Source organism: Cebus imitator, unplaced genomic scaffold (genome assembly GCF_001604975.1).
Source record: "Cebus imitator isolate Cc_AM_T3 unplaced genomic scaffold, Cebus_imitator-1.0 Scaffold234, whole genome shotgun sequence".
In the NCBI taxonomy this organism is placed as follows: domain Eukaryota; kingdom Metazoa; phylum Chordata; class Mammalia; order Primates; family Cebidae; genus Cebus; species Cebus imitator.
In genome coordinates this window covers 2,207,190-2,219,635 of record NW_016107549.1, presented here as the reverse complement: position 1 = coordinate 2,219,635, position 12,446 = coordinate 2,207,190, and the positions used below count along the sequence as shown (strand labels likewise).

The following is a 12,446-nucleotide window of genomic DNA, read 5'->3' as shown; positions in this document are numbered from 1 at the left end:
TTTTTTTGGAGACAGAGTCTTGCTTTATAGCCCAGGCTGGAATGCAGTGTTGTGATCTCGGCTCACTGCAACCTCTGCCTCCCAGGTCCTGGTTCAAGTAATTCTGCCTCAGCCTACCAAGTAGCTGGGATTATAGGCACACGCTATGATGCCTGGCTAACTTTTGTATTTTTAGTAGTGACAGGGTTTTACCATGTTGGCCAGGCTGGTCTTGAACTGCAGACCTTGTGATCCGCCCACCTCGGCCTCCCAAAGTGCTGGGATTACAGGCGTGAGCCACCGCACCCGGCCTATTTTTTAATATTAATTTTTGTAGAGACGGGGTCTCCCTATGTTGCCCAGACTGGTCTTGAACTCCTGGCCTCAAGCAATCCTTCAGCCTCAGCCTCCCAAAGTGCTGGGATTACAGGCATGAACCTGGCCTGCTCCCACTTGAGGACTTTAACTCATTTCCCAGTTTACGTCAAGCTCCTCTCCAACCCACTCCCTCCCATGGACCTCCGCCACACCTAACATCCCTCCTTAGTCACATCATCTCCCAGGCTCTCATCTCTTAACACAGTCATTCCCCAGGTTCACTGGAGGATTATCTAGGTACGTCTGACCCAGTGCTGAACTGCCAGGGCCTGGGCTATAGGTGTAAGGGACTGGATCAGCCCCTTCCCCTTCCCCAAAGCCTGCCCTTCTCCACTCAGCCCTGCCTTGTCCCCTTTCTGTGGTTCTCAGGGCTGAGCAAAGAAGCAACAACCTCTGTCCCACTGTCAATGGTTGATGGGGGCCAGGGGATGCTTCGAGTGCCAGTTTACCTTAGGGAAAAACACTGGCCGATACCTGACCTACCTGTAACCTTGGGACTTGCAAGTGAGGCCGGCAGAGGTGAGGAGACAGGAGTGACGCAAGCGGGGGAGGGTAACCCAGCTTTGCCCATACTCAGCCAGGCGCTTCCACTTGGCAGGACCTGTTCTCCAACTATCCATCACCACTGAGGTCAACCAGCCCTAGGTGTGCCCCCAAGCCCAGTGGATGAAGAGCATGAGTTTATTTGGACTATGAAAGGAGGTGAGATAATGGTCCGTGCTCTTATGGAGGGACTGACAGCTGGAGACAGACTTTTCTTTCCTTTTCCTTTCCCTCCTTCCTTTTCTTTTCTCTCCCTCCCTCCCTCCCTCCTTCCTTCCTCTTTCCCTCCCTCCCTTCCTTTTTCCTTTTCTTTCTTCCTCTCTTTCTTTTCTCTCTCTCTCTTTTTCTCTCTCTCTCTCTCTTTTGTTAAAACAGGTTCTCACTCTGTAGCCAGGTTGGAGTGCAGTAGCACTATCTCGGCTCACTGTAGGCTCAACCTCCCAGGCTCAAGCGATCCTCCTACCTTACACCCTTCCCATTCTCTCCACTAGAAACTAGGACGACAGGCACACACCACCACATCTAGCTATTTTTTTTTTTCACTGGTTGTAGAGAAACAGGGGTCTCACTATGTTGCCAAGGCTGGTCTCAAACTCCTGGCCTCAGGCAATCCTCCCACCTCAGGCTTCCGAAGTGCTAGGATTGAGGTGTGAGCCACTGCACTGGCCTAGAGACACAGTTCTGAGCTTCAAGGCAGAGTATGAGGACGTGGGGTGGAAACTAAGCTGGGAAGACGGGACTTGTATATTCTGGGTCCCTCCCACACATTGGAAAAGGCCCTGAAGGGCTGGGTTGGTCTCCAGTGCCCTGGGGTAGGGACTGGGAGGACTGAGGGTGGTGTCTAGATCCCAGGAAATCATTTGTGGATCTGGGGATGGTGTCCAAGACCAGAGGGTGGGATTTAAGGGACCCAGAACAGAGTCCAGGCCCCACAAAGGGTTTTGACTGACTCATTGTGAGGCTTTCCTCCAAGGATCTAGAGAGGGATTTGGGGTCCAGGCCTCTGTCCAGGCCTGAAAGAGGTACCATGTCAGGGTTAGACACAGGAGGTGACCAAAGCCAAATACAATAGACTTCATACTATATAACTTTTTTGAGACAGGGTCTTGCTCCATCACCCAGGCTGGAGTGCAGTGGTATGATCATGGTTCACTGCAGCATCAACCTCCCTAGCTCAAGTGATTCTCCCACCTCACCCTTCTGAGTACTTACAACTACAGGCGTGTGCTGCCATGCCCAGCTAATTTTTTAAAAAATTATTTGTAGAGACAGGGGTCTCCCTTTGTTGCCGAGGCTGGTCTCAAACTTCTAGGCTAAAGGGATCCTCCTGCCTCAGCCTCCCAAAATGCTGGGATTACAGGTGTGACCTGTAATCCCACCTGGCCGTGACTTTCTTATAAATAGAAAGCCATAGAAACAAAACAGATCAGCTGGAGTCAGAGGTTATGGATGGGGAAAGAAAAAAAAGGAGGAAAGGGGGCATGAGGAAGTTTTTTACAGTGATGGGCATGTTCACTATCTTGATTGTAGGGATGGTTCACTTGCATATATATGTGAAACATTAAATTTCATAGTTTAAATCCAAGTAGTTTATGTCTGTTAGTTATATCTCAAGAAAGCTCGAAAAGAATGAAAGGAGGAGAAGAAAAAAGGAAGAAAAGAAAGAAGGAAAAACCTCCTTAACCTGACAATCACAAGCAAAAAGAAAATATATATACATTGTGAATGAGCAATGTCTTTTGTGGGAATCCTTCACAATAATAGATCTAGTCATTATTCTTTTTTTTTTTTTTTTTTTAGATGGAGTCTTGCTCTGTCACCAGGCTGGAGTACAGTGGTGCGATCTCAGCTCACTGCAACCTCTACCTCCCAGGTTCAAGCAATTCCCCTGCTTCAGCCTCCTGAGTAGCTGTGATTACAGGCACATGCCACCAGGCCCAGCTAACTTTTCGTATTTAGTAAAGATGGGATTTCACCATGTTGGCCAGATGGTCTCAACCTCCTGACCTCGTGATCCGCCTGCCTTGGCGTCCCAAAGTGCTGGGATTACAGGCATGAGCCACTGTACTCATTAAGTCATTATTCTTAATACGGGTCCAGAGACTTTTACTGGATCACCACACTGATAAAAATCAGAAAGCTTCTGGGATTATCCCTTAGTAGGATAACAGTTGAATATACTATTGCAGAGTCACACAATGAATAGTATAGCCGCTAAGAACAAGGGTAGTGTATGCGTATGAAACTTGAAGTGGAAATAGCAAGTTGCACGGTAACATGTTGATATGGTTTGGATTTGTGTTCCCACCCAATTTCACGTCCAAATTGTAATCCCCACTGTTGGAGGAGCGGCCTGGTGGGAGGTGATTGGATCCTGTGGGCGGACTTCCCCCTTGCTGTTCTAGTGATAGTGAGTGAGTTCTCATGAGATCTGGTTGTTTAAAAGTATGCAGCACCCCCCCCCATCTCTCTCTTCCTCCTGCTCCAGCCATGTATAGTGTGTCTCCTTCCTCTTTGCCTTCCGCCGTGATTGTACATTTCCTGAGGACTCCCCAGCTGTGCTTCTTGTACAGCTTGCAGAACTGTGAGCCAATTAAACCTCTTTTCTTTATAAATTATCCAGTCTCAGGTAGTTCTGAGAGCAGATTTAGACAGGGTGGGTCCTTGGTAAAACTCACTTAAACAAAGAAACAGCCTGAAAAATCAGGCTGCAGGCACAGATAAGAAAACTTGCACAAACCTCTGGCCCACTAAGATAAAGGAACAAGGCCCAACACAGAAATGCCTTTGTTCTTTGTGTGAAAGACATGCCCTGCAGCCACGCTGATGAGGAAGCAAGGCCCAGCATAAAAACACCTTTGTCCTTTGTATAACCAGCGGGCTTCCAGGAAATAGTCTTTTCTCCTTTTGTGGGCATAAACACAGGAGGCTCTGGTGGGTTCCACTGCACACTTTCCTTTCCTTTTCTGAACATGCTTTGGACTGTGAGCCAAGCCACTATGAATCATCACCTCAGCCTCTGAGTGGTCCCAGGCCAAGGTCCCAGGCTAAACTTTCACTTCAGCTCCCAACTGGTCTTGGGCCAAGGTCCTTGGGCCAAGCTGAGTAGTGCTTTCTCAAAGACCAGTAAGCACATTCCTTCCCTTCCCAATCCATGAAAACCCCAGACCTCAGCCTCATAGTAGGCAATGCATTCAGTACCCTCCCTCTACTGTGGAAAGCTTTCTTCTTTCACTTATGAAATTTTGCCCCAACCTTACCCTTTGTGTCCACATCCCTTTTAAAAAAATATATATATATGGAACGCTTCACGAATTTGCGTGTCATCGTTGCCCAGGGGCCATGCTAATCTTCTCTGTATCGTTCCAATTTTAGTATATGTGCTGCCGAAGCGAGCACTGTGTCCACATCCCTTAATCTTCTTAATGTGAGACAAAGAACTCAGGGTACTAATACAGGAGGGGGACAGGGAAGTGCTGGGAAAAGAAGGGCATGGTCCCTGGTGAGAGCTCTACCCACTGGGCCTGTGCCCATGGACCCAGGTGAGGACAGGCTGTTTTGTTTTCATACCCAAATGCTGAATTTCCCAAGACCACCCTGGCCTGCCACACCCCCACCCTGTGCCTACAAAAACCTCGGGACACCAGCCAGGCACAGTGGCTCATGTCTGTAATCCCAACACTTTGGGAGGCTGAGGCAGGCAGATCACCCAAGGTCAGGAGTTCATGACCAGTCTGGCCAACATGGTGAAGCCCTGTCTCTACTAAAAATACAAAACTTAGCTGAGGCAGAATCACTTGAACTGGGAGGCGGAAGTTGCAGAGCCGAGATCATGCCACCGCACTCCAGCCCGCGAAACAGGGCAAGACTCTGTCTCAAAACAAACAAAAACCCTCCAAGACCCTAGCAGGCATGCAATGCACACAGGCACCTGGATGTCAAGAGGAACACACAGGTAGAAGAAGACACAAGTGGCTGGACATCAAGGGGAACACACTAGCGGAAGAACACACCAATTGACACCAGCAGATGCCAGCGGAACGACAGAGTTTGGCCGGGATGGAGGAGAGGAGGAGAGCCTGGCCACTGGGTGGCCTGACTCTAGTGGAAAACCACCTTCCCACCCCATCTCCCTTCTGGTTCCCTGATCTGCTGAGAGCTACTTCCACTTCACAAAACCTTGCACTCAATCACCAAGCCCACATGTGATCCAATTCTTCTGGTACACCAAGGCAAGAAATCCCAGGATACAAAAAGCCCTCTGTCCTTGCGATAAGGCAGGGGGTCTAATTGAGCTGACTAACACAAGCTGCATACAGATGGCTGAACTGAAGGAGCTGTAACACATGCCCTTCACCCCTAGACACTGCTGTGGGGTCGGAGCCCCACAACCTGCCTGTCTGCAAACTCCTCCTAGAGGTTCGAGAAGTGGGGCACTGAAGAAGTGAGCCACTCCCCCCGTCACATGCCCCTTGAGGGGGATAAAGGAACTTTACCCATTTCAACTGGGGGCTTGTCCAGCATCTTGGAAGGTGAGTGTAAGGAAATGCAGAACTGTCTGCCTCTCTTCCAAAACCCTGCCACCACGCTGTCTTTCCTGCAGGCAAGAGGCTCTGTTTCCCTTCCTGGAGTTTTAAAACTCTGCTCTAGGGCCAGTTAAAACCCTCAGACTTCATCTCTTTTCTCTCTCTCAAGGTTTGTAATGGCCCTTATCTCTTCCTTTATAATGTTAAATGTTTTGCTACAGGCTGCAGCAATGTTACTCAGTAAAATGAGTGTTTGGCTCAGCCACCAAAGATGCAAATCAGACTAACTTTCCTAGAGGTGCCATCTATGCCTCACCCCAACAGCTGCAGACACACACTGCTCAGGGCACCTCTCCTTATCCTCTTCTCTCCCAGCTCAGGCACCTGTGCATGCCTGCAGCAGGCAAAAGCTGAGCTCAACAGCCATGAAGGGGTGATGGCAAGCACAGCCACGGCCACTGCTGCCTCTACCTCTGCCTCCACCATCCGAGACATGGGGGATGGGAGAAAAACTGGTGGTAACTGGGACCACACAGGGCACTTCTTGCCCACCATGCCAACAGAACATTTCTCCCCGGGCCACGGAATCCAACCTGGTCTGAACCAGGGGAAAAAAATATATAAGGATCAGAGGGACCCACTTGCACTGAGCAAGGGGTTCTTCTTCCAGGATGGATCTCCCCCTTTTCCCCCTTAAAATATTTTTCTTTTTCCTTTTCTTTTTAAAAAATTTTTAATTTTTTCTTGAGACAGAGCCTCACTCTGTCGCCAGGCTGGAGTGCAGTGGAGCGATCTCAGCTTCACTGCAAACTCTGCCTCCTGGGTTCAAGTGATTCTCCTGCCTCAGCTTCCTGGTAGCTGGGACTCTAGCTGTGCACCACCACACCCAGCTAATTTTTGTATTTTTAGTAGACAAGGGGTTTCAGCATGCTGGCCAGGATGGTCTCAATCTCTTGACCTCGTGATCTGCCCTCCTTGGCCTCCCAGAGGAACGACCCCTGCTGGCTGATAACTATAAATTTGGCAGGGCACATATGAGACTCTCAACAGATAGAAACAGCCTCTGAAATAACTTTTCAGTCCCAAACTCAATTCTGAGCTTCAGGCTGAGGTCCTAGAAAGAAAAACCAGGTCAAAGGTATCCAAAGCCAGGCAACAGGCACAGTGTAAGTGGGAAGGACCGATTCCTGCCGAATGAACACCCCAAACCCGTGGAAGGAGGCCGTGCTTCATGGCATAAACAGGCCAAGGGAACTCAAAGGTTACCAACAGCAGGAAAAAATGAAGGCATAAGAAAGAGCAGTTAATTCCTATTTTCCAGGTTTTCCCTGCTTCATGGGTACATACTGCATCAGTACCGATGGCCAACACCTGCCAAGGTCACTGGGACTCAGGGATAAGAAGTGGAAGGGAAGGGAGGATGCTGTCTTTCTCTCTCCATCATACCCTGGGTATTCACTGAAAGAAGGAAGGGAATGAGGGACGCCTCTATTCCCTGTCTTTTAGAATGAGCATACAGCTCTCTTCACCACCCCCAGCTTATGCTCCTCTGGAGTGTATCCTGAACCACTGGGCCTGCTTTGACCCTCTGAATCTGGGGGGAAAATACCCCATAGTCCTCTTTACAAAGGTTTGGCCAAATTATGAAGGATTGGCTGGGCCTCAGGAAGGAACCATTCATTTCAGTACCACCCAGCAGTTGGAACTTTTCTGTAGATGTGAGGACAGATGGTCTGAGGCCCCATAGGTGCAGGCTTTCTATACCTTGCAAGGCAATCCAGATCTTTGCCCAAAGTGCAGGATTGATCCAGCCTTCCTGTTCGCCATCTTGGGGAAGGCTACAAGGGGCAAGCCCAGGGAATTAAAGACGTGAGTCCCAGAGGCACCCCTAGCAGAGAAGCCAGCTCCCTCAACCCCTGCTCCTCTGGGTCTACCCCGACCTCCCTATCCAGCTCCAGCCTCTCACTTGCCCCCTCCTAGAAATCCTCACTATAAACAAGCCCCAGTCTCACTCTTGTCCCTCCAACAGATGCCGAGTTAATTTGGGCTCAGTAAGGTCCAGGTCCCCTTCTCCCTACAGGACTTAAAGCAAATCAAGGGGGATCTTGGCAAGTTTTCAGATGACCCTGATAGATATAGAGGCTTTCCAGAACTTCACTCAGATATTTGAACTCTCCTGGGAAGACATTATGTTACTTTTGAATCAGACCCTGATGGACACTGAGAAGCAGGCCGCCCTGCAGGCAGCAGAGAGATGTGGGGACGAGCCTTGTATCACATACAGCATCAGGGAAGAGGGTGAATATTATCCAACTAGAAGAGAAGCAGTACCAGTGAATGACCCTAAATAGGATCCTAGTAATGAGATGGAAGACTGGAAAAGGAGACACTTTTAGGTGTGCATAATGGACGATTTTTGTAGGACTAAGACCAAGCCTCTTGATTATACTGGTATACATGATCGACCAGGGATTTGATGAAAATCCCACTGCCTTCCTGGAAAGGGTAAGAGAAGCCTTGGTAAAGCACACCTCCCTATCTCCTGATTCAGTTACAGGACAACGAATCCTAAAGGATAAATTTATTACTCAGGCAGCTCCTGACATCAAGAGGAAGTTACAGACACAGGCCCTGGGACCAGATAGTACATTAGGGGACCTCCTGAAAGTGGCCACCTCAGTTTTTTACAATAGAGAAAGGGAAACACAAGAAAGAGGCAAAAGCTTTAATAGCCACCGTGCAAGCACACAAACCCCAGAATTCCCAGGGTACACCTGTTAACTCCTAAACATATGGCAAGAATAGTTATCTGTCTTCTATAATTTAACCGCTCCCATACAAGGTTCAATTTCTTTCACCAGGCTGAAACAGCTCAGGGTACAACATTGTTGTTAATATATTTCACTTCTTATCTCTGTACTATTTGGCACTAAATTCTTTCCTTGTATAACACACATGTTTAACCCATGCATACTAAACCTTATAAAACTTGTTTTATTTTCCTCTCATGCTTAGAAGCCATCAAACTCCAAACAGGCAACCGGAGCCTTGGATGAATGGCTCCCCTTTGCTAAGAACCCTTAGATAGACCTCTGGAAGGAATCCGACTGCTATTGTCCCCAAAACAACGCCCCTGTCAGCAGGAAGTAGCCTAAGACTGACTGTCATCCACGTTCTAATGGAAGTTATATGTACCTCTTCACAGGGGGACATGATACAGGAGAGGGGCAGGGAAGTGCTGGGAAGGGAAGGGTGGAACCCCGTGCTGTTCCTTAATAAGGGCTCAACACCTGGGTCTGTCCCCATGGGCCTGGGTAAGGACAGACCTTTCTGTTTTTGTGCCCAAATGCTGCATTTCCCAAGACCACCATGGCCTGCCACACCCCCATCCTGTGCCTATAAAAACCCTAAGACCCTAGTGGGCATGCACACAAGCAGCTGGACGTCAAGAGGAACACACAGGCAGAAGAAGACACAAACGGCTGGACAATGAGAGGAACACACTGGGGAAGAAGCACACCAACAGGCACTGGCAGATACCAACAGACCATCCACGATGGAACGAGGCAGTTAGGCTGGGGCAGTCGGAGGACAGCCTGGCCACTGGGCGGCCTGACTCTAGGGGAAAACCACCTTCCCACCCCATTTCCCTTCTGGTTCCCCCATCTGCTGAGAGCTACTTTCACTCAATAAAACCTTACACTTGGCCAGGCGTGGTGGCTCATGCCTGTAATCCCAGCAGTTTGGGAGGCGGAGGCAGAGGTGGCAGATTGCCTGGAGTTCACGACCAGCCTGGGCAACACAGTGAAACCCTATCTCTAGTAAAAATACAAAAAAAATAAATAAATTAGTCGGGCGTGGCAGCGTGTGCCTGTAGTCCCAGCTCCTGGGGAGGCTGAGGCAGAAGAATTGCTTGAACCCAGGAGGCGGAGCTTGCAGTGAGCCAAGGTCCTGCCATCGCACTCCGGCCTGGGTGACAGAGTGAGACTCTGTCTCAAAAAACAAACAAACAAGAAAAAAAACCCTTACACTCATTCTCCAAGCCCACATGTGGTCTGATTCTTCTGGTACACCAAGGCAAGAAAGCCCTGGATACAGAAAGCCATCTGTCCTTGCGATAAGGCAGGGGATCTAATTGAACCAACACAAGCCGCCTACAGACAGCTAAACTGAAAGAGCTGTAACACATGCCCACCAGGGCTTCAGCTGTAAACACTCACCCCTAGATGCTCCCTTGGGGTTGGAACCCCACAACCTGCCCAGTCTCTTGCAGGCTCGTCCCCCTTCGGCCCTCAGAGGTAGACAGCTTCTGGCCGCCTGAGCCTTATTCTTTGGTTATACTTTGCCACTCACCCTGAAACCAGGTGGCGTCTTCTGGACCCAGGCCTTCAAATAACCTTTATATGCTAATGACTCAAAATTCTACCCAGATCTTTCTCGCAAGCTCCAGAATCCCAGGTCCAACAGCTATTGAACACCTCCCTTTGTCTGAAATATATCACGGCCAAACACAAAACATAACCCTTCTCTTCCCTCCAATCATCTCCCCTGACACTTCCTCCTCTGCGTGAGAGGCAGCGCCCAGGATCTCTGAACAATAGGACCCATCCTTCACTCTCCTCTCTCCTTCACTCCATCAGAAACTCTAGAGGACCTACCTCTGCCTGTGTAACTCCTACTCAGGCTTCAGGATTCAATTGGAGCATCAGCCCCCCAGAGAAACCTACCATAGACTCAGACTAACGTGGGAACCCCCTCCACCAGCATATGTTCTCAGACCTACACAGCCTTCTCTACTGCACTGAAGAATCAAAATGGATTCTTCATGTTTGCGTCTAGACTCCCGTAAATGATGGGAATGGTGGGGCCTTTCCATACCCTCCCTCCCAGCACCAAAAACACAGTTTGTCTTCTTATCTGGACTCTAGGTATACAACCATGGGATCTGTCTCCTGCTTGCCTAACCATGTCTGTTATCACCTCAGCACTCTGTGGTCTGTGGATCAGCAGCATGGATGACATCTGGGAGTGATTAAGAAATAACAGCTCTGGCAGGAGGTGGTGACTCACACCTGTAATCCCAGCACTTTTGGAGGCCAAAGTGGGAGGATGGCTTCAGCCCAGGAGTTCAAGACGAACATGGCAAAACCCTGCCTCTACAAAAAAATGCCAGATGTGGTGGCACCTGTTTATAGTTCCAGCTACTCTAGAGACTGACGTGGGAGGATTGCTTGAGCCCGGGAGGTCAAGGCTGTAGTGAGCCAAGACGGCACCACTGCACTCCGGCCTGGGCAACAGAGCAAGACCCTACTGAAGAAGGAAGAAGATAGGCCAGGCATAGTGGCTGACACCTGTAATCTTGGCACTTTGGGAGGTCAAAGTGCGTGTATCACCTAAGGTCAGGCGTTCGAGACCGGTCAGGCATTCGAAACCAGCCTGGCCAACATGGCAAAACCCTGTCTCCACTAAAATACAAAAATTAGCAGCTGGGTGTGATGGCTCATGCCTGTAATCCCAACACTTTCGGAGGCCAAGGCAGGCAGATCACCTGAGGTTGGGAGTTCAAGACCAGCCTGACTAACATGGAGAAACCCTGCCTCTACTAAAGGCGTAAGCCACCGCGCCTGGCCTCAAGTGAGCATCTCAGGTGGGGAAGACCCAGGTAGGCTGCAGCAAAGGGCGGGGGCTGGAACTGGGAAAGAAGTGAGACATGCCCAAAAAGATGAAGTGGCCAAGGGCAAAGTCTTCTCCTCAACCCTGTTATGTCCTGGCTTACTGCTTCTCATTATGGGAATGACCACTTATAAGAACTGCCCAGGAGAGCCCCTTGGTTTGGCAACGAAGCGCTCAAACCTGAGGTACACACAGTGGGACCAAGAGGCTCCGAAGGGAACTGAAGTGAGCATGCGCACAGACAAGCACTAAAGGGAGCGTACCTGCCAATCAATCAGGCTGTACGGGCCAGAGACAGCTGGACAGGAGGAGGAAAGGGTTTCCCACCTCCGCCGAGATCCAGGCCAGTCTGCAGTTCACAGGGTGGATATCCATTACCTGCCACACAAGGCCCATGGGAAAGTCACAACAAATACCAAAACGTCATGCTTCAAAGGCCCCTTACATGACAATTTATAACCATGTGAAATTAAACCTACTCGCCCATTGGAAATACACTACAAGGCGGTTGCAGTGGCTCTCGTCTGTAATCCCAGCACCATGGGAGGCCAAAGCACAAGGATCGGCTGAGGCCAGGAGTTGGAAACCTGGGCAATACGTCAAAACCCCGCTTTTACACAAAATTTTTTTTTTAATTAAACAGGCATCGGGGTGTGCACCCTTAGTCCCAGCAAGGTGGGAAAATTGCTTGAGCCCAAGAATTTGAGGCTTCAGTGAGCTATGATCACACCACTGCACGCCAGCCTGGGTGACAAAGTAGTGTGATCATAGCTCCAGCAAAGCATAGCAGCAAATTGACTTCTTCACCAGTTAAAATTTTTTGTTGTTGTTGTTGTTGAGCCAGTCTCGCTCTGTTGCTTAGGCTGGAGTGCAGCCGTGCGATCTCGGCTCACTGCAACCTCAGCCTCACGGGTTCAAGCAATTCTCCAGCCTCAGCCTCCAGAGTAGCTGGAACTAAATACTGGCGCATGCCACCATGCCTGGCTACTTTTTTGTCTTTTTACTGGAGACGGGGTTTCACTGTGTTTGCCAGGATGGTCTCGATCTCCTGACCTCGTGACCCGTGCGCCTTGGCCTCCCAAAGTGCTGAGATTACAGGCATGAGCAACCACTCCCGGCCCCTTCACCAGTTTTAATAGATTTCCAGTTTTGTCTTCAGTTTACTGAGCAAACAATGCTATCATCTTCAATCACATTTGCTTCTTCCATCCCATTCTTCATGTTGATTGATGTTTTGTGACATTAAGTAAGAGACTACTGTAATGATAGATGACTGGGGTAAATAAACATATTTGCTTTTTGTTAGGTTATGTTCCTCCTTCCAATGGGAAAAACCTTTTGACTCAA

The 12,446-nt window shown here is 49.4% G+C and overlaps 1 protein-coding gene and 1 non-coding gene across 2 annotated transcripts in view; both read right to left on the bottom strand.

The window, feature by feature from the left end:
* The window catches only part of LOC108282072 (zinc finger protein 709-like), a gene marked incomplete at its 5' end in the record, with an annotated part of 38,233 nt that extends 26,781 nt beyond the window's left edge, over window positions 1-11,452 (bottom strand). The window contains one exon of the mRNA XM_037727597.1: window positions 11,363-11,452. Within this exon, the coding sequence (XP_037583525.1) occupies window positions 11,363-11,452 (90 nt within the window). The remainder of the gene's footprint in view (window positions 1-11,362) is intronic.
* LOC119466855 lies at window positions 4,193-4,299 on the bottom strand. The gene has a single exon (XR_005195347.1). It is a non-coding gene; the product is annotated as a U6 spliceosomal RNA (small nuclear RNA).
* Window positions 11,453-12,446: the final 994 nt, after the last annotated feature.